The following is a 21,471-nucleotide window of genomic DNA, read 5'->3' as shown; positions in this document are numbered from 1 at the left end:
AAAATTTACAAGTTAAATATAATGGTTATATTTATGCAGGGCCATAAATAGCATAGACTTGTGTGACTCCCTCATATAAAGTACAATTGATAACCTCCTAGGACCTTAAACAGCAGAAAACATTAAATCAGATTTTAAAATGACAAATAATTTAAGGCTAAAATATTTGGTATTAATAATTAATGCCAGAAGCCTTCCTAGCCTAATAAAGTAAACATGCACAAGAACTACAACTTTGAACAAAACATCACAATTTTATCAGATATATATTTATGTATGTGTGTGTATGTGTATATATAGACACACATATGTATGTATACATATACACACACACACAAAATATAGTTTTATCGCCCTGAAAGCTATGCACTCATGTTTGGTTTAATACATATGTTAGAAATGTCGTGAAGAGTACCACCTCTTTAAATATATATATATTTTTCCAGAATATACAATATAAATATACCATATATAAATCATGCCATAAAACTAAATGCAAAATTTGCACATTATTGCATGCTTGATGTGATAATACATGCCCGTTAATAAGAACTTTCTTATGGTGTCCTCTCTTTACACAACTTTTGCTTTCTGCACAGTGGCAATACTTGGGAAGAAAGGGTTCTCAAATATGCATATATGACTGGGGGAAAATGTACCCTTCAGATTCCTTCGAGGATTACCTCATCCGCCAAATATTGGACTATTACTAAATCAAACAATAAATAATGCCTACGGGGGTGTTTTGTTATGTGAATCGATCCGAGTTCATTTTTCTTAATTTGGCTGGGAGATTCCCTTCCATCCTGGCTGCTCCTCCTGCCATCTTTTGAAGCTTTGGTGGCAAATCAGCCACTGACTGGCTCATGGGATCAGACAACATCTTGGTGGTTTTAGATACCAGTTTTTCTTCTGAGTTGCCAGGAACTGAACTTATTCGTTGAAGTTTCATGGGCAAATCTCCCAAGCTGTAGGCTTTTTCTGAAGTTGTAGAACTCATCCTCAAGAGTTTTTTGGGAAAGTCTTCTCTTCCGGTAATTTTCTGCAGCTTAGACGGAAGTTTTGTAGTAATGTCATCAAGTCCATCTAAGCATTCCACAGAATTATGTCTTTCTTTGCTGTTAGTTATGGCTGGTGCTATTAAAGGAGACGACATAAGAAGCATTTCCTCCTGTTCTTTCACACTATAAGGTGGGGTGGGGACTTCAAATGTCGCATGAAACTGGGAATAATCAACTTTAAAGAACCCTTCTTCTAAGGAAATCACAGGAAAAAAACGATGACCCCAAAGAACTTCATCTTCAGTGTAAGATGTTCGAGCTTGGCAAGTCATCCCTATAAAGCAAAAAGAAAATCTTTGATAAGTTATGTATAGTAGACGGACATATAAAGCCAGATTGACCTAAGGAATTCATTTTGCTTTCTTATTTAAATTTTGAACTCTTGTCTAAAAAAAAAAAAACGAGTAACGAATATGTTAAGAGTTTTAATATGTTAATAGCTTTGATACATATACTTTCTTCCAATGAAAAACCCAGGGCACTTTTACTGTACATATGTGAAGGGCAATACATCAGGCATAATTAATTACTTTTTATCCATAAGCCAAAAGTAAAAATGGCATAAATATGTGAGCATACATATTTCTAGAAATGGAGAAGTCACAAAATCATTTTCTATCATTCAAGAAGCCATGTGATATATGAAACAAACCCAACTTTGCATCTAAACTTTACCACCATGTAAACTTTAGAAAGATACTTAATGGAGTATGATTTCCCTCTTCTGTAAAGAACAAAATACCTGCATCAAGGCATTGCTGTGAGCACAAAATAAATGAACAGGTACAAAAATGTAAAATGTGTCATTGAGTGTCTCAATAAATGAGAGCAAACAGAAACTACCCCAAGTATTTGCTAAATGAATAAAAGTTGAAAATAGTTTCATATTGGGTAATGGGAAATCATCATGGTGGGCCTATTCTTCTGGACCTTTCTGGCTAGCATGGACTTTTGCTCAAGTCTTAGAAATCCACATGCTAAAATCAAGAATTGGTGCCAATGTGAGGCTTCAAATTTTATTCCTGCCATAGGAATCTTGAAAACTGGATGCTGGGTATCAGGTATAAAATTTTGCTACTTACATATTATGTTCCTTCATGCCACTCTTATTTACTCAATTGTGTTGTCTTCACAAATCAGATATTTAGAGTGGGTTTACTATTAGTCAATCTCGGATATTCATTAGACGTGTGAAGACTGGAAGTACACGAATACATTTAAAACATGTTGTCAAGTTTCAGTTTTACTTTAGTCAGAAGATGGAAATTTTTCTAACTTGCAAAATTCATGACCTTCTTTAACCTTTACTATCAGACTTCTATTTGAGGCTAGTAAAGTGTAAAATTTGAAAAATGCATTTCTGTAATAATTAAGAATAATTTAAACAAATAATGACAGTCTTTCTGCTTACATTTCTATTCTCTCTCTGTCACTTTATAAATTATTTCTATTGGGTTTAAGCCTGGAGTAATTTGGATAAAGGGATAGTGTGTCTTTTTGCCTGATTAGTGATCATACATAAAATAGTGAGAAAAAGGATAAATGCATAATTGAAAAGCCATATTGAACATAATTTTCTTCCTGGGATCTTTACAAAATCTCACCTTATAACTATTGTCAGCTATGTATCACCAAAGAAGCAGCTGTTATACTTATAAAACATCGTTTTCCAGATGTTTCTTAAAGAAACAAATGTAGAAAATAAATATCTATCATATCTCAGACACTGTGTTAGGTATTCTCTGTATATTATTTCTAATCTTCAATATCATCCTAATAAGAAAATATTCTTGGGGCCCTGGGGTGGGTCAGTCAGTTAAGCATCTGACCTGGCTCAGGTAATGGTCTCATGGTTTGTGAGTTCAAGCCCTGCATCAGGCTCACTGCTGTCATCACAAAGCCTGCTCCAGATCCTTTGTCCCCACCTCTCTCTGCTCCTCTCCTGCTCAGACTGTGCTTTTTCTCTCTCTCTCCTAATAACACACATTTTTTGTGAAAGAAAATCTTCTTATGTGCATTTTAAAGGTAAGAAATATAGCACACAGAGAAATGATACACCTTGACCTTCCTTGGGCACAGATCAAGGAAGCTAAAGAGAAAACACAGTATTATTCTAATTTTGGGAGTTTTTTTTTTTAATTCTTTATTTATTTCTGAGAGAGAGAGACAGCATGAGCAGGGGAGGGTCAGAAAGAGAGGGAGATAAAGAATCTGAAGCAGGTTCCAGGCTCTGAGCTAGCTGTCAGCACAGAGTCCGACGCGGGGCTCGAAACCATGAACAACCAGATCATGACCTGAGCTGAAGTTGGATGCTTAACCGACTGAGCCACCCAGGAGCCCCATTGGGAGGTTTTGATATTGTTCTTTTTACTTTGCCTTTGTGTCACTATTATTTTAGTTAGGAACCCGATTCTAAACAACCTGTCAAATTAAGTGTCATGGTGAAAATCATGCTGGCCAAATACCAGTCTTCATAATCAACATTTTATCAGGAATAGCCCTCAGAAACGTTTATACATTGAAATAACAAAATTAGTTTAAAAACTAATTTGTAGCTTTTACTGACATATGCATAGTGGCATTCTGTATCTTCAAACAATTTTCTAGCCTCCATTTCATGAAAAAAATTACAGATCATCATTCAGAAAAGATTTAAAAATGTAGTTCCCAATATATATCCTTGACTTTATTTTGAATGGTTTAAAGATCATGCAAAATTAGAATAAACAACAACTATCAATGTTCCTATCCATTAAGATATGAAAAATAAAATAAGTACCCTGTATTTGTTTAAACAAGTACCTTTAAGTTTCTCTCCAAAAGCAATCATTCTCATAATTTCTTTATGCATGTTTCCAAGCCCAGGATATTAATTTAAATTTAAGAACAAAAATAAGAGGGCTCCTGGGTGGCTCAGTCAGTTGAGCATCCAACTCTCAATTTTGGCTCAGGTCATGATCCCAGAGTCGTGGGATTGAGCCCATGTTAGGATCTGTGCTGAGTGTCAGCTTACTTAGGATTCTCTCTCTCTCTTACCATCTGCCCCTCTTCCCTGCTCGTGTGCGCTCTCTCTTTCTCTCTCAAAAGAAAGTAAAAGAAAAAAAATCATAAATATATATTTACTGTTAAGTGACAGTACTTCCTTCACAACCCCATTTTAATTTTTAACAGTTATGCCACTGAAAATTGATGGTGGATAGAATTATCTGAAATAAGTGCATATATTCTGTATAACTCAGTATAACATAGATTTGTAGGTTTGTCCTTTGGTCACTATAAATGGATGTACATATTAAGAGTTGAAGTAAATTCAGATCATAAACTTTGCTCAGTTACTTGTAACGACAAAAGAGTAAACACTGAAACAAAATTTGATTACTATCAACATCTTAGCTCATTCCATTTTAATGACATTTCTTGACATTGGGAAAGGACATGAAATGAGAAATCAAAATTCTGTCCCTATTATTTATCTTTATAACATACCACCTTGCTGATCTCCAGTGCTTACTTATCTTGAGCTATTTCCTGGGTAGTTATCAGCAGTCATTGAAAAAAAGTAAAATTATTTAAATGGTAGGGAAACATGGAAGGAATAAAATCTTATAGAATTTTCACTTTGGGGAAACAGGACATTGAATATTAAGGTGCTGAAGGTACAATGGCATCTACAATGTAAACAGGTATTTCAAACATCTGTTCACATAAAGATACCTGTAAGCATTGTTACTCAAATGCCAGTGGATGATTTTGACAGAAGAGGAAGGTGGGAAGATTTATTTCTACTATATGAAATTAAACTAATTTCTTTCCAGAGTGAACTAATTGTTGTTGTATATGAATTATGAATTTGGCTGTCAATTCAATATTACTTGGATATCATTTACCTCATGCCACTAAATAGCATGTGAAAAATACCGGAAACTCTCTGAGCTTCAGTTCTCTCGTCTACAAAGTAGAGAAGAAGTACCCTCTCATAAAGCTATTGAGAGCTTTGGACAAGTGCACAGAATAGTGCTTGCTATGTAGGCAATGCTTACTAATGACTGCTGGGTGTATTGATCTATAGTAATAATCACTTCCATTTCCTGTTCTTCCTGAAAATTAGTGTTAATGCATTAACATAAGTGGGGAATTTTGGCATATCAGTAATTTGCTCCACATTAGCAGTACAGAAAATTAAATTAAAAAATTGCTAGATATCAGATGGCAATTCTCTTTTTGGAAATGATCAATTAAAAACTCAAAATGTTCTAAAATCTAGAAAAAGATATATTGCTCCTATTTCCAATTTTTAGAGTTTATTTTCCATCTACGTATCTCTAATAGCTTAGGAGAATGAGTGCAGAAGCTTGGGGAGTATTAAAAAGGGCTGCAACAAGGTGATTAAAACCATGACAATACTTTCGTAATTATACCAAGAACATTGCATCTGACTCATATTTGCTTCTCTGCTCCTTCTTTTACACTTTCATTAGACAGGTACACAAATATAAACGTCTCCAATTCAACATCACAGTTTTTGTTTTAATTTACGTTTCTTCATTTTTTCGTTTTTATTTAAATTCCAGTTAGGTAACATAGAGTATAATATTGGTTTCAGAACAATTTTGTGATTCATCACTTACATACAACACCCAGTGCTCAACAGAGATGCCCTCCTTAATGCCCATCACCCGTTTAACCTCTCCCCACCAATGTCCCCTCCAGTAATTCTGTATGTCCTCTATAGTGAAGAATCTGGTTTTTGGCTTGCCTCTTTCCCCCCTCACGTTCATCTGTTTTGTTTCTTAAATTCCAGATATGAGTGAAATCATATGGTGTTTTTCTTTCTCTGACTTAGTTCGCTTAGCACAATACACTCTAGTTCTATCCACATCATCGCAAATGGAAAGATTTCATTCTTTTCAATGGCTGAGTAATATTCCATCATATATATACACCACATCTTCTTTGTCCATTCATCAATGGATGGACATTTGGTCTCTTTCCAAAATTTGGCTATTGTTGATAGTGCTCCTATAAACATCAAAGGGCATGTGTCTCTTTCAATCAGTATTTTTGTATCTAACCTCACAGTTTTTAAATATGGTTTCAACTCAGAATATTCATATGCAGTCAACATATGGATAACGATATTAAAGCATTATAAGCTGGAAAACAGAAAGATGTCCATGTGGTCAATCTGCAGTTTGGACAGTGTTCTAAGGTAAGACACAATTGACAGACTACTTCTTTTCACAGATGTTTACCCAAAATGGTCTTGAAAAAGCAAAACACAGATTTCAACTGAAAAGATTTAAAGATAATATGTTTCCTAAGAATACGTGTGTATCATAGTATTCTTTCTTGTCAAATGTTTTATTATGTTTCTTACTCTAAGTCATTATTTTCTTTTTTTTAAGTCATTTAAAAATAACCCATGCTTAGATTCATAATTGGAAATGTTGTTTGAATCAAAATAAATGCAGGTGAATGGCACTATTCACAGGGTACTATATGATTGCAACTCTTAACTGGCAATGTGACTGTTTGCGTATTTTAACCAGATTCTAGGCTTGAACAAATGTGATGAAAATCAACACGAGCTCATCTCTGTGGAAACTGGTAAAGCAACAGATGCTGCTACTGGAAATAGCTGGGACTTTTGATCCTTAGATAAAAAACATTTTGTGAAAAGAGAATTTATTCCCTGCACTAATTCTTAGATGAAAAAGCTATAGATCACTGTTTAATTTATTCCAGCAGTAGTGTGTTGATCTAAAAGGACTGAGGCAATGGAGTCTAACCTTTTTACTCTTGACTTGTCCCCTTCCTGATTCTACCTTTAAGTTCCTCTTTAAGTGAACTGAACACTCATTCAAATAACAAGTCTGAGAGCTTTTTAAAGTGAAAATGGCCAAGTCAGTTGCTATTTGAGAAGTCCTTAATTAAACTTTCAGAATACCTCTAACTCAGCTATTCTTTGTTGTTTCTGTGGGTTAGAGACGGTTCCCTACATGAAGTGAGTGAGAGATAGTTAAATACAATATAACCAGGCCAGGGGGGATGTCTGGATGTTGTGACACAGAAAATATCAAATAATCAATAACTTTGCACAGCAGTGGCTTTATCTAAACCTTAATATGGAATCTGATCTGGGAGAGAAAGAGAATTCTCCTATAGTAGTGGCTGTGTTCTATGTGTGCACTAAACAAAAGGGGGAAATACAGAAAAATCTCCTTTAATTAAGCTATGTAATAATAATAATAGGTAATAATAATGAGTAATATTGGCATAAGGGCTTACTGTGTGCCAAGAATCTTTCTAAGCACATTGTACATGTTATCTTCACTCCTCATAGCTCTGAGGACATACTTGAACCCCTGATCCACCACAAATTAATGTGTGAACTTGAAAACAACTATTAAATCTCTTTAATCCTTGGTTTCATCATCTGTAAATTAAGGCCTACTCTCTTGACTTTACATAGGACAAACTGAGAGGATTAAATGAAATTAAGTAACATATATAAATTGCATGTACAGTAAATATTGCTCATTTTCTTCCAGAAGAGTCCCTAAATGCAGGACATCTGACTGCTCTACAAATTTCATTTATACACATACACACACACAAAACTGAAAAGTTTAGCTAACTGATATATTGTTTTTCTTCATTAAATTTGTTGTTTTTGTCTTTTTTTCCCCCAAATTGGCAGTGGTTTTTGCAGCTTAGCATGTAAAGCATGTGCTGTATCACAAGTAATTTCCTAGGCTGCCCTCTATTATTGCTCTGAGCATTAGTGAATAGTCAGTCTGGAGCTGCTGCTTCCCTTAAGTACTCCCGATTCCGCACATCCCCCAAGCTACAATAACTATAAGGCATACTTGGCATTCTCTGCCTGCTCTCCATTATATTGTACTGAGCTGAACCCAAGCTCAAACTGTAAACTTTCTGAGGCAGTATAGGATGTTAGTTTTTTTTTTTTTTAATCTTGTTTATAAAACAAAGATACTTTGTACACAACTGTTCAATAATACTCAGGTTATGGCATCAGGCTCCTCTGGGATATAGGTTGCAAAGCTATTAGGAATATATAAATTGCTTCCAGAAGCTGCAGTTTTCAAATAGATGGAATCTCTTTAAAGTTCAACACATTCTGCTGAGACACTTTAGAGGAGAAGTTTCTGGCATGCATTCAACCTGATATTATCCTCTATTATTTACAAGCACTTGGTCTTAACACTTGGTCTGTGTTCTCAGACATCACTTTGCCGTTATTGCTCAAGCTAGGTCAAGAAATTCGAAAGTGATTAAAAGCCAAAAACAGGAAAATTCAATTATCTTTCTTAGAAAAGAAAGTACCAATAGGAAATTTAATAGTTTAGGCTTCTTACTTTCCAGAAGAACAAAAGAAAGGAGAGTAGGTTTTTAACAAAAACAAAGAAGATGTGAGATTCCCCAAATGGAAGGAATGCAAGTGGGGGTGTAAAAGGTCAATGACAGGTAGAAAACATGACAGATAATTCATGATCATACTGCTAAAAACATATTTAAGAGAGTGAGGGTGATAGTAAGCCAAAGAGCATGGGCTTTGAATAAGAACTTGAGGTTGCTGTGGTTTTAACCACACAGTATTAGTAAGACCTTAGGCATATTATTGAAATTATCTGAACTTAATTGCCATAAAATATGGATAGTTATAAGGGATAAAAATATATAATTTATTAGGTTATTACAATTACAAGTGATATAACCTATTAATGGGTCTCCCATATTACCTGGTAAATAATTAAGGTTTGATAACTGGTAGCTATTAACAATCATCATTATTGGGTTTTAACTGGTTAAAAAGTCTTTTTAGATATATTTCAATTCTTTAGTGATCACCCTATTTCTCAGAATCAACTCAAAGCAAATGAAATAATTTTTGCCTTGTTAGTTTCTATTACTTTGATGTAGACCATGTTGTCTATACTTATCTGGAATAAGAGGAAAGGCTTATTAATACACGCCATGTAGATGGAGTCAAGTCTGGGTCTCTCATCGTGTTCTACTCTGTACAAATATGACTGACTTTACTGTAGCAAATACCCCCCTCAAAATATAAGTAACTTCTCTGCTGTGTTGATGAACAAGGCACTACCTTCAGCTTTCCACTTTCACTTCATACAGAAGCATTACAGAATTTGACCAATACACTTTCAACTGACTATCATTCCCTTAACCTAACAGTGGAAATGTTCCATTCTTCCAGTGTCTCTTTCTCTTCTTCTTTATGGTACCTATTAATACTTTTTTTTTTTGCACTGACAATTATAGAATCAGAACTCAACCTATTCATTCTATAGTTTTCCCTTGTTTAAATATGATTTTATATTCTAAAACTCCTTAATGATGGAAATAGAATGGAACCAAATTACTTTTGGAAAATACTCCATATCGTAAGACTGGCCTCAGAAAAGATGTTTTTCAAATGGAAAATGTAATATATTTCTTGTTTAAAAATAGTATTTTTCAGATATTGCCGGAATTTAATTATTTCGAAGCACATTATCTCTACTCATAGGGAAGAAAACTTTTAAAAATACTGTCTGAAGCAACACACAGGACAGCTTTTAAAAAATGTTACATACAAATTACAACAATTAAATGTTTAGACTATTTCCTGTTCTTAAAAGATATTCCTAGAACTTGGCTTTAAAATGTCATTCATAGGGGCGCCTGGGTGGCTTAGTTGGTTAAGCATCCAACTTTCGCTTAGGTCATGATCTCGCGGTTCGTGGGTTCGAGCCCCACGCCGGGCTCTGTGCTGACTGCCAGCTTGGAGCCTGGAGTCTATTTCAGAGTCTGTATCTCCCTCTCTCTCTGACCCTCCCCTGCTCATGCTGTCTCTCTCTCTCTCTCTCCTAGAAATAAATAAAACATTAAAAAATAAATAAATAAAATATCATTCATAATCACTTTATATGGTGTTATGGACTGAATGTTTGTGTAATCTTAAGATAGAGGCTGAAATTCTATCCTCTAATGTGATAGTATTAGGATGCAAGGCCTAGTAGCTTTTAAACTATGTGATATGTAAACAAAATAAATAAATACTAATTTAAACAAGGAATAAAGAATAAACCCCAAACTTACCAGCATGTCTTCCTAGTTTCTTTAAAATCGACTCCTAAATGTCCATTTTATTTTTACCTCTTTAAAAACTCTCAAATTAACTACAATACATAGTAGAAAATACATGCTGGATCCCAAGTATTTTCTGAGTTATTATAATTATCTTCACCATACTATTCTTTTTCTCATATAACAGATAACAATACTGAGGTATCTGGAGGGGAAGTAGCTTGTCCAATGTCACATGACAAGATATGGTTGTAGCTGAGATGTAAACTTAAGCCCTCCAATTCCAGAGCCAGCCTTTTTAACCTCTATGCTATTCTGCTCCATTTTTTTTTAATGGATGACTTTCCCACTAATAATTATTGTTTTCCATGCATATTACTTGTTCCATGCTGTTTTAACTGCTTGAAATGTCCTCTTTCATCTCTCTACCTCTTGACATAATTCCTCATATTCAAAGCTCGAATTAAATGCCACTAAATGTATGAAGTCTTTCCTAATTTATTTTAATTTATTGTCTTTGAAATATATATACAAGCACACATGCACAGGCACATACGCCCATATTTCTCAACCACCAGGTACTATAAATATCTCAGTGACCTAATACTGATACTTAACATTTATTAAACATTCCCTTTCTGCCAGGTACTCTTCAAGATGCTGAATTACAAGATGCTATGGCAATCGAATGAAGGATCACCCCATTCAACCTCTATGTTTAAACCTAGTCTTGAAAAATGAGTAGTAGTTTGTTACACAGTCCCTTGTCTACCATGTGAGAAAGACAAATTCTGGGGTGAGTAAAGAGCATATACAAAGGCACCACCAATTACACTTAAGTTTAAGACACAGTTCCTTTTTGTCCATTAATGCAGTTACAGACACATATTAGATTAGAATAAGCTTTTTTATTAAAAAATTTTAATGTTTTCCATTTATTTTTGAGAGAGAGAGACAGATCATGAGTGCAGGAGAGGCAGAGAGAGAGGGAGTCACAGAATTCGAAGCAGGCTCCAGGCTCTGAGCTGTCAGCACAAAGCCTGACACAAAGCTCAAATCTGTGAACCATGAGATTATGACCTGAGCCAAAGTTGGACGCTCAACCGATTGAGCTACTCAGATACCTGGATTAGAATAAACTTCTTAAGGAAGCTCTTATCCAACCTGGCATCTCTAGTATCCAACAGTGTGCCTGATATTAGATGCTTAATGCATTCTTGAAGAGACGTAGTAGGAGGAGTGGAGGAACAAGAAGAATGGGAAGATTAAAAATGTCATTGCTGGAGAAGTCAACTTTTTAAAAAGTTTATTTATTGTGTATGTGAGAGAGAAAGCACAAATTGAGGAAGGGCAGAGAGAAGATTCCAAGCAGGCTCCACACTGTCAGCACAGAGCCTACATGGGGCTTGATCCCATGACCCATGAGATCATGACGTGAGCCGAGATCAAGAGTCAGACACTTAGCTGACTGAGCCACCCATGCGCTCTGAGAAATAAATTTTTTGAATGATACAGAATTCCCATACTGGTTAGCAATTTACTAGATTGCCAGATCTACTAGAAGTGGGGACTAAAATTCACTTTGATATATAAGTGCTTTGGATTACAAGCATGTTTCTGGAATGCATTAGTCTCACAAACTAAGGTATAAAAGACTCCTGCACAAAGAAGATACCCTGGTTCATAAGTTACAGTCAATGATTTAACTGGTTGTCTCGTTAGGTTTTTCCTCACACTTTTGTGAAAATACACAGATAGATGTAGATCTGGATACATTTTCTAGGGAGGTTAGATTTTATTTTCATGGAACCATTAAGCCACATGATAATTAAATCAACTGGTATTTTGATATACTTGAACACTTGCTTGATATCTCATGAAATCTAAACTTTTGGTGAAATTTCTATCTCTCATGTAACTATCATGATCACTTTATAAAATGCAGCATTATCCACTTATACCTGACAATCTAAAACTTGTTTTCTCCCTGAGTCATGAGGCTTACTTTTTGTATAGGCTATTACTTCTTTTTCAATATCAAACTATAGCTATTTTTAAACATCTTCTTTGGCAGAAATTCAAATATATATTTTTTTGTTTTCTTGCAGGCTTAGATCAGAGCCTGGATAAACATTTGCAATTCAGTAGTTATTATGGCTCCATGCTTTGCAGTGAAAAGTCAGAGAATTTTCCTTCCAATTTTTGTCCTTATTTATAGACCCTAAATGAAAAACAAAATAGCTATAATTTTATGGACATTATTACTGAGTGTTTTTTATTCTAGTTGTGAAAATGCCACTTCACAGTAATAATTACAAATATATGATATTTCAGCCCATGTATATTAAAAGAAAAATGAATGATGGGTTTGGGCATGTACATACAAGTCTTATGAAATAATTTAATCTTCTGCCATGACAAAAACACATGTTTAAAGGTCAAAGTATTAAAATTTCCCTATCAATATCACTAAACATCAGGGAAGTACAAATCAAATCTACAGTATCACCTCGTACCTGTCAGAACAGCTAAAATCAAAAACACCAGAAACAACAAGTTTTGGCAAGGATGTAGAGAAAAAGGAACTCTAGTTCACTGGTAGAGACACTGTAGAAAACAGTAAAGAGGTTTCTCAAAAAATTAGAGAATTACCGTATTATCCAGTAATTGCACTACTGGGTATTTACCCAAAGAATATAGAAAAAGAACCTAATTTGGAAAGAAATATGCATTCCTATGTTTATTGCAGCATTGTTTACAATAGCCAAAATATGGAAGCAATACAAGTGCCCACTGATAGATGGATGAATAAAAAAAGTGATATATATATATGTATATGTATATGTATATATGTAGTGGAACATTACTCAGCCATAAAAATAATGAAATCTTGCTTTCTGCAACAGCATGGGTGGATCTACAGGGTACACTCCTATGTGAAATAAGTCAGAGAAATAAGCCATATGATCTCACTCCTGTGGAATTTAAGAAACAAAACAGATGAACAAAGAAAAAAGGGGACAAACAAAACCCAGACTTACATACAGAGAAGAAACTGGTGGTTATCAGAGGGAAGATGAATGGGGGGATGGCTAAAAAAGGTGAAGGTTATCAAGAGTAAATCTATCATGATGAGTACAGAGCAAAGGATATAATTACTGAATCATGGTAACCTATACCTGAAACTAACATAGCACTGTACATTAATTATACTGGAATTAGAAAAAAAAAAGTTTCCCTAAACCACATGGTTTCCCATCTTCTTAGACAGTGTTTTAATTTACTTTAATGAGAAAAAATAAAACCACTTAAAGAAAAAAAACTACAATATAAAAATCCTAAGGCAAATAGGGTATGAGCTGTAAACAGAAACTTCCTTGAGATTGACATTTTCAAAAAGGAAAAGATAACTGAACTCTCTAAAGTTTGTCTTAAAATATAGCTCAACCCCCAAGGCAGTCTTAATTTTCTCCCAGGTTTTAAAGTGCAAAACAATCTGTGTGCAAGCAATCTGTTAATGTAGAGAGCCAGGGTATACAGACCTGGTGATCTTTGGGGGAGATTTTATCATATATAAATGTTCATGTATCACTTATGCACAGAATTATTTTTATCATACAAATAATGCTAAGAGAAACAATATATAGTAATGTCTAATATTCAAAGGGTTATTGATATTACAAACACTATAGCCAAGGTCTAAACAAGAAAGAAAGAGAGAAAGAAGAAAAGGCAAGTGAGTTAATCCACTTGGAATACTGAAAATCAACCTCTCTGGCCAGATGGCCACATAGGAATCATAAGATAGAGTTAATGACTGGTAAAGAAGACACTTTCATTTTATGGCTATACATACCCACAGGTATCCATTTTCATGGTATTCATAATCAGAAACTGCATTTCTATATATTCTAACAATTTTAATAGATTTTGAAAGAGTGATGTTTATTCTTAGACATATCACTTTTGCACAACAAACAAAAAAGAAGAATTAAGAAATAATCTCAATTATGCAGTTGTATTCTCTGCCTAGTAAACATTTCAGAAATTAACAAGGTGATACTTCATTTGATCCACCTGACACATACATTAACTGTGTTATGATTAAATATGTGTGTGTGTGTGTGTGTTTGTGTGTGATTTAACCTCATATACATGAGACAGAGAAGTACCTAACATACTTCTGAGATTGTTTCATTCATTAATTTAAAAATTCCATAGGAAAAAAATTGGCAAAATTGGTCTGCACTTAAGGGATGAGTCAAGATTAACAGGAAATTTAAAACCAAATCAAAAGGAAAAATATTGAGAAACTGATTTTTTTAAATGAAGAAGGAAGCTGGTTGTTGGAGTGGAGTGAGGAGAACGTTGTTTCAGACATGTTATTATGAAGTAATGTAGATAATTCATAAGAATATCATCTAATACTTAATGCACTTATATCATAGGGTCTATGCTAAAATATCTAAGTGAATTAGTTTATTTTCAAAATCCCTGTAGAGTAGTTACTATCTTCTTTTTTAGACGATTAACCTTTCCCTAAAAAAAAATGGGCAAAAGGTATGAACAGACCATTCATCAACAAAGGTATATAGATGGCAATTGATCATATGAAAAGATGCTCCACATTATATATCATTATATATTTGAAAATTAAAACAACAATGAGATACCACTACATATCTATTAAAAATGACCAAAATACGGAACACTGAAAACAGCAAACGCTGGTGAGGGTGCAGAAAAACAGGATTGCTCACTCATTGCTGTTGGGAATGCAAAATAATATAGCCACTCTGGAAGACAGTTTGGCCGTTTCTTACAAAACTAAATATACTCTGACCATACGATTCTGTAATTGAGTTCTTTGGTATTTACCCAAATGAGCTGAAAATTTATGTCCACACAAAAATCTGCACACAAATGTTTATAGCAACTTTATTCATATTTGCCAAAAGTGGAAGCAACCAAAATGTCCCTTAATTGGTGAAGGAATAAACAAACTGCTGTATATGTATACAATGGGATATCATTTAATGATTTTTTAAAAATGGGCTATTAAGCCACAAAAAACACAAGTAACCATAAATGCATATTACTAAGAGAAAGAAGATAATCTGAAACACCACACACTGCATGATTCCAATTACATAACACTCTGGAAAAATGCAACTATGCAGACAGAAAAAAGACCAGTGATTACCAGGATTTGGGGACAAAGAGGTGCCAGGCTGGGGATTTTTAGGGCAGTAAAAATATTCTATATGATAACTGTAACAGTAGATATAGGTCATTATGCATTTGTCAAAACCTAGACCGTACAACACAAAGTGTGAACCCTAATGTAAACCATGGACTTAATTTGACAATGATGTATCCATGTTGGCTCATTGACTGTAACAAACGTACCACACTGGGGCTCCATGTTTATGGTGAATGAGGCTGCCAGCAGCTGGACAGCAGGGGTCGGGATGTGCGGGAACTTAGTACTTGCTGCAGGATGTTACTGTGAGCCTAAAACATCTCGGAAACATAAGGTCTACTGATAACAAGTAAATTAAAAAGTTAAAAAAATTAAAACAAAAAAGCCAGCACTAAGAGGTTAAGTAACTTGCTCATGGCCTCCTGGCTTGTCAGAAATGGAGCCAGTTTACTTCTGTTGTTGGAGTTAACTATTCTGCTTCTCAAGAGCCCTCATCTATGCTCATGTGCTGCATTTCAACGATTTGGCCATGCCATAAAGGTGCACCTCTATACCATGACGCATATGGTGGGGGTGGGGAAAGACTTGCCACCAAATCTGTCTTTTTCTCTAACAGGTTCTAAATTTTGATTATTATAATTCATGAAGCCATAAATAAAGAGGTTTTAACAACTTTTAAGATTTACTTGAAAAAATGGCTTTTGAGGTTGAAATGAGAAGTCACACAAACATCCTGTTTTGCTGTTGGCAAATTTGTATATTCCAAACACCCTGCTCACTGCATTAGACAGTATCTAGCCTATTCATCATGTATAAGTAGGCACATCTGTTTTGCTGTACCTGTATATTATCTCTACAAAATGAATGGAGGCAAGAAATAGGTATGTTTTATATGGAGTCTATGCTAATTTCCAAAACCCACACCTAATGTAAAAGGAGTGCTTGAGTGGCTCAGCTGGTTAAGTGTCTAACTCTTGATTTTGGCTCAGGTCATGATCTTATGGTTCCTGACATGGAGCCCCAAGTTTGACTCTGTGCTGACAGTGTGGAGCCTGCTTGGGATTCTCTCTCTCCCTCTCTCTCTGCCCCTCTGCCATTCCAGTGCTCCAAAGGCAAACAAACAAAATACCTTTAATGTCAAAGTTTCCAGAAAGATAGAATTACATAATTTTTCTTTCAAAATATAAGAAAATTTCCATTATAATTTGAAACCATCATTACTGCTTATATTGTCTATGAGGGTTCCATTGCCTCTGATGCTGACAGCTTCAAGTTATTTTTTAGGCTGTTACCATGCTATATTAAATCTACTCCTTGCCTCAATTAATATATACTGTTTTCTTAATCCTTCTTGAGACATCAATTTTTTTAAGTGTATATAATATCGAATAAATTGTGGAAGAAGTAAAGCTCACTCTAAAGTACTATCATGCAAGATCTAAGTCTAGCACTGTTATTAGAATATGGGAGGATCTTAATGGAGAAATGTTACTATCACCATAAAAGAAAGGGAAGTACACAGGCTGTATTTCAAAAGAAACAGATTAAACATTCAAAAGTTCAAATGGCCAGAGGTGGACTTAACATGATATTTATACAAAGCTTAGGTTTCAGGGACTTTCACTAGCACAGGTCCTTTCCATTTTCATAAATGTGATGTCAGAATTTTGTATTCTTTTTATCTTAAAGAGAACCCCCCAAATTAGGGAAGCACACACTGCTAGATTTGCACCTGCAAAGTGCTGTAACATGTAATCAAAGCGAGACCTGGTGACTTACATTGCATGCATCCTTAGAAAGATTTCCCATTATCTTGGTGATATTGTTTTATAATTCACCTGTCTTTAATATTTAACTTTGGAAGGAGATTACACATTCTGCATACCTTTTATAGGCATTTCCTATTTCACCTCAAGTATGTACTCACAACTCATCCATATAAATTGCTCACCAAACACTCTTCTTTACCTGACTTCATGTTCCCCTAGACCAAAGCTGTGCAAGAACCAGCCTTCTACAGCATCTGGCAAGCATCTTGACTATGGACCCTTCCTCACAATTTCCATTCCTGTCCTTCATGGAGAACTCAATAAATGTTGGCTATGGTTACTATTATTAACATTTTAATATTTATTTTCAGAGACCAAGATCTTATTATGCAAAACTATTTTTACAGTGAAAGGTTAAACTTTTCTATTTCCTTGGCATGCTGACAAACCTCTATTGGATAAGGAGTATGTGGTGTTGCATATTGAGGGGAAATTGTACTTCTCACGTGAAAAAATGCATCAGTCCACTCACTGAGGGGTAACTGACATGTTTTATCAAAGGCTGTGGCACATTCTGCTAGTGTTTGGCAGAAATCATCTCGACTGCTCCATGGAGAAAATATCTGATCAGGGCAAGACTGAAGCAGCCAGACCAGTTGGGAAGCTCGAGTAAGGGACAACGGCCAAACAAATGGCTGTGGAGATAGATCTAAAAGATACTTAAGAGGCAAATCTAACAAGACTTGACAATTGATTGGATGTAGGAGGTTAGAAAGACTGGCGACCAACAATTTCATATTGTTAGGATGATGAAAATGGACATGCCATGAAACTTTACTTGGACACATAAGAAAAAGAAGCTAAAAATAGTAAATTAAATCATACCCTTTTATTTTCTGAACTTTCTGATTAAATTTGTCTGACAGTTTTGTACTATCATGCCTGCCAACTTATAATCCTAGCAGCCAGTAGCATGAGAAAAATAACCATTCTCATCTAATCATGTGCCATTAAACTCAGAACAATTACTTCCAACTAAACTGCCTCTCCATTCTGCTAGGCTCAAAGGATATGTTATGACCGAAATGTCACCTCAAATCTCAAGTTTCTATATCTGGCATTAATTTCCTTAATTATAGCTTCGTTGTTTTACTCCTGATCTGCTGACAGAGCACTGGCTGGGCCTCAGCCAACTAATCAGATTAAATACATTGGGTTTGAAATACATGATGTGCATCTTAATGAAATTGTTTTTCCTAGGCTCCTTTCTAAATAAATAGGTATCTATAATCCTACAGTGATTTGGTGATGCTAAAAACATGTTTTTAATGGAAGCCTTTACCTTTCTTATAATCAACATAAATCTGTTGGAGTACAGCCATAATTCACTATTTCTTTTCCAGGAATATAAGAGCAAAACAGGCAAAGAAAATACTATTAACAGCTTTGATGAGAGAATTATGTCTTTTGTAAACTCAATAACCTTATTGCTCAAGTAGTGCTAAAGAAACCCATAATGATATGAGTTAGAGAGGTCTTGGGAAACATAATCTAAAACATTAACTTGTATCAAAGAAAGAGAGGTACAGAAGAGTAGCCAACTTTACCTATTTTCACTTATTATAGCACAATTTGGCTTAAAGATGATGTCAACAATAGAAAGAGAAATGAGAACATGGGCTCAATGACCAGATAATTTGAACACAATATAAATTCTTCTTTTAAAATGAAAAAAAAATTGTTATTTTATCTAAATTACCCAGATTAACTTAATTCTCTGTATAGGTTTCGTCACATTCTTGAGTTGCCCCTTATTTTAATTAACAGCTCTAATTGCTATTAGAGCATATGAAAGGAACAACCATCTGTCTCTTTCTCTATTGCCATTTTAAAATGATATTTGTGTTTCAGCTCTTTGTATACCTATTCTGAGGTCCTATTAGATCCTAGTCAATTAGGGCAAGGAGGCAAGTAAAGAGCCAAGATGGCATGGTGGATGAAAATACACTATTAAATAAAGTTTTTTTTTTTAAGTTTATTACTTTAGACCTAAGTCTTATATAAAATCTATATATAAGATAGCATACCTGGAATAATAATTTTTTGATATAGTTACTTGGTTAAAAAATCTATTTCCACTGTCTTTGGTCTGAAAAACTCAAACTAAATATTCTAACCCTAAATCTATCTATCTAGCAATACAGAGCAAACTTTCTAGATTTTGAAAAATATATATATTAGATCACACATGTCCAAAGGTATGGATAAGAAGAGAGTAATAAGAAATTTTCAACCTTTGCCAGAAGGATCACCACTCAAGAGAACAGCTCAGGTACAATGCCTATGCCCAATTCTTATGTTTCCTTTTTCTTTTTTTAATTTTTTAAATACAATTTTGAGAATGAGACAGAGTGTGAATGGGGGAGGGACATAAGGAGAGGGAGACACAGAATCTGAAGCAGACTCCTGGCTCTGAGCTGTCAGCACAGAGGCTGATGTGGGGTTCAAACCCAGGAACCATGAGATCATAACTTGAGCTGAAGCTGGACGCTTAAGCAACTGAGCCACCCAGGCACCTCAACTCTTGTATTTTCTATACTGAAACACAATAACCTGGTTTTACCTGAGCTAAGAGTCCATGTTTAAATACTGTTCTTATTTCCATCTCATGTTGACAGATCTCAACCCTAATGGTCCCAACTCAACAGATAATTTCAAATCCCCTGACCAGTCTTGATAAGTCATCACATAGAAATGCCAACACTTCTCACTCATCTGCCACACTGATAACCTTTAACATGCTAGAAACTTCTAACTCAACCTTCCTCCTTCCCAGCATTGGGAACCTGCCTTTCCTTGCCTTGGCTATCCTTGCATTTGGAAGGTGGTCAAGACTGAAATCACAGAGGGTCCCAGTAGGCTATCTAAAGCTTTTAATTATCTATTCTAAATATTTGGATAGATTGTCCAGTTGTCCAAGTTTCGGGCATATAAGGTTTTTATATGATGGCTCATATCAATGAAATCTACAAATCCAGTGATCTTGTGAAAGCCATGGTTTATAATTTTTAAATGCAGATGCTAATAGATGAATAGTTATGATTTCAAGTAGTGACTCATTGTATTCTGGCTCTTTATTTAATCTTCTAAAATTTAATTTGAGCATAACTAAATGTCAAACTTGTATCACCTGTTTAATATGAAACAATGCAAATGTCAAACTAGTATCACTTGTTTAATATGAAAGTAACACAGTATATAAATGCATTAAAAATCATGTTCTTGAATATAAGGTATTATTAGACTATACTAACATATAACATGTTTGTATTTGTATATATGTATATACATATTTTTACAGATGTAACATACAAACACCAATGTATATACACACTAGTGAATATATTACATCAGATCTAGCTAACATAATAAAAGTCTAGTTAAGAAAAATATTTTAAATGCACATGTTTAACTAAAATTGATCATTTTCTGAACATTTATAGAAAGAACCTTTATAAGTCTGTCTTTACTTCTCACCATCCATCCTGTGTTCTTCAAATCTCACTAACTTGTGAGACTCCCGAGAGATTTAGAACCTGCTATAGATTGTATCACAAGCAGGGTCATCACTGAAAAAGGGTAAGAGTCTCTCTATACTTGCTAAGCAGAGACAGTCTCATTAACATGAGGCAGCCTATTTAGTAAAACATTTGTTAAGCTGATTAAGTAAAAATACTTTTTAGAAGAATTAGGGGAAATTTCTAGTTAACAGCACTAAGCCACAGAATTGATGATAGCTTTTATAAAGACACATCAAAAGAAATGGGGGCACTTTTTGATAACATTGTGGTTGAAATATTTAAAAAAATATTGCAACCCCTCCAAAAAATTATTGCAAGCCAATGACTAGAACATTTTGCCTCCAAAAGTTAGATTTTTTTTTCAGTAAATTAGAGAGAATATAAATTAAATAAAAGATATGCTTATGTCATACCAGACGAATGGGAAAATGAAGGGAAATAAAGGCAGATTTATTTAGCTGGAAGAATGAAGTATTTGATTTGTCAACTTAGACAACAGACAGCGCCAATAAGAAAGGGAAATGGAGATTTTGAAGGCTCAGATAAATAGCCAAAGAAAGGAAATGGAGATATACACATTCTAACCTGCTTTTGAACATGAAACTGTACAAGATGCTTGGAGGCCCCCAAGCCACAAATGCTGGTTTTGAACAGTAACTACAGATATATGCAAATCTATTAAGTTTAAAAATCTGTTAAATTCAGAGTACATGCTTTAAATGAAAATGAAATTGCAGAAAGTATTC

At 34.6% G+C, this 21,471-nt stretch overlaps 1 protein-coding gene across 1 annotated transcript in view; it reads right to left on the bottom strand.

Annotated features, from left to right (window-relative positions):
• Positions 1-510: 510 nt before the first annotated feature.
• The window catches only part of KCNJ3 (potassium inwardly rectifying channel subfamily J member 3), a 144,596-nt gene continuing 123,635 nt past the window's right edge, over positions 511-21,471 (bottom strand). The window contains exon 3 of the mRNA XM_039221942.1: positions 511-1,335. Within this exon, the coding sequence (XP_039077873.1) occupies positions 749-1,335 (587 nt within the window). The 3' untranslated portion in view covers positions 511-748. The remainder of the gene's footprint in view (positions 1,336-21,471) is intronic.

Source organism: Hyaena hyaena, unplaced genomic scaffold, assembly GCF_003009895.1.
Source record: "Hyaena hyaena isolate Hyena2069 unplaced genomic scaffold, ASM300989v1 scaffold_1032, whole genome shotgun sequence".
In the NCBI taxonomy this organism is placed as follows: Eukaryota; Metazoa; Chordata; class Mammalia; order Carnivora; family Hyaenidae; genus Hyaena; species Hyaena hyaena.
Note: the sequence above shows the minus strand (reverse complement) of the source record. Positions and strands in the feature narration are given on the sequence as shown.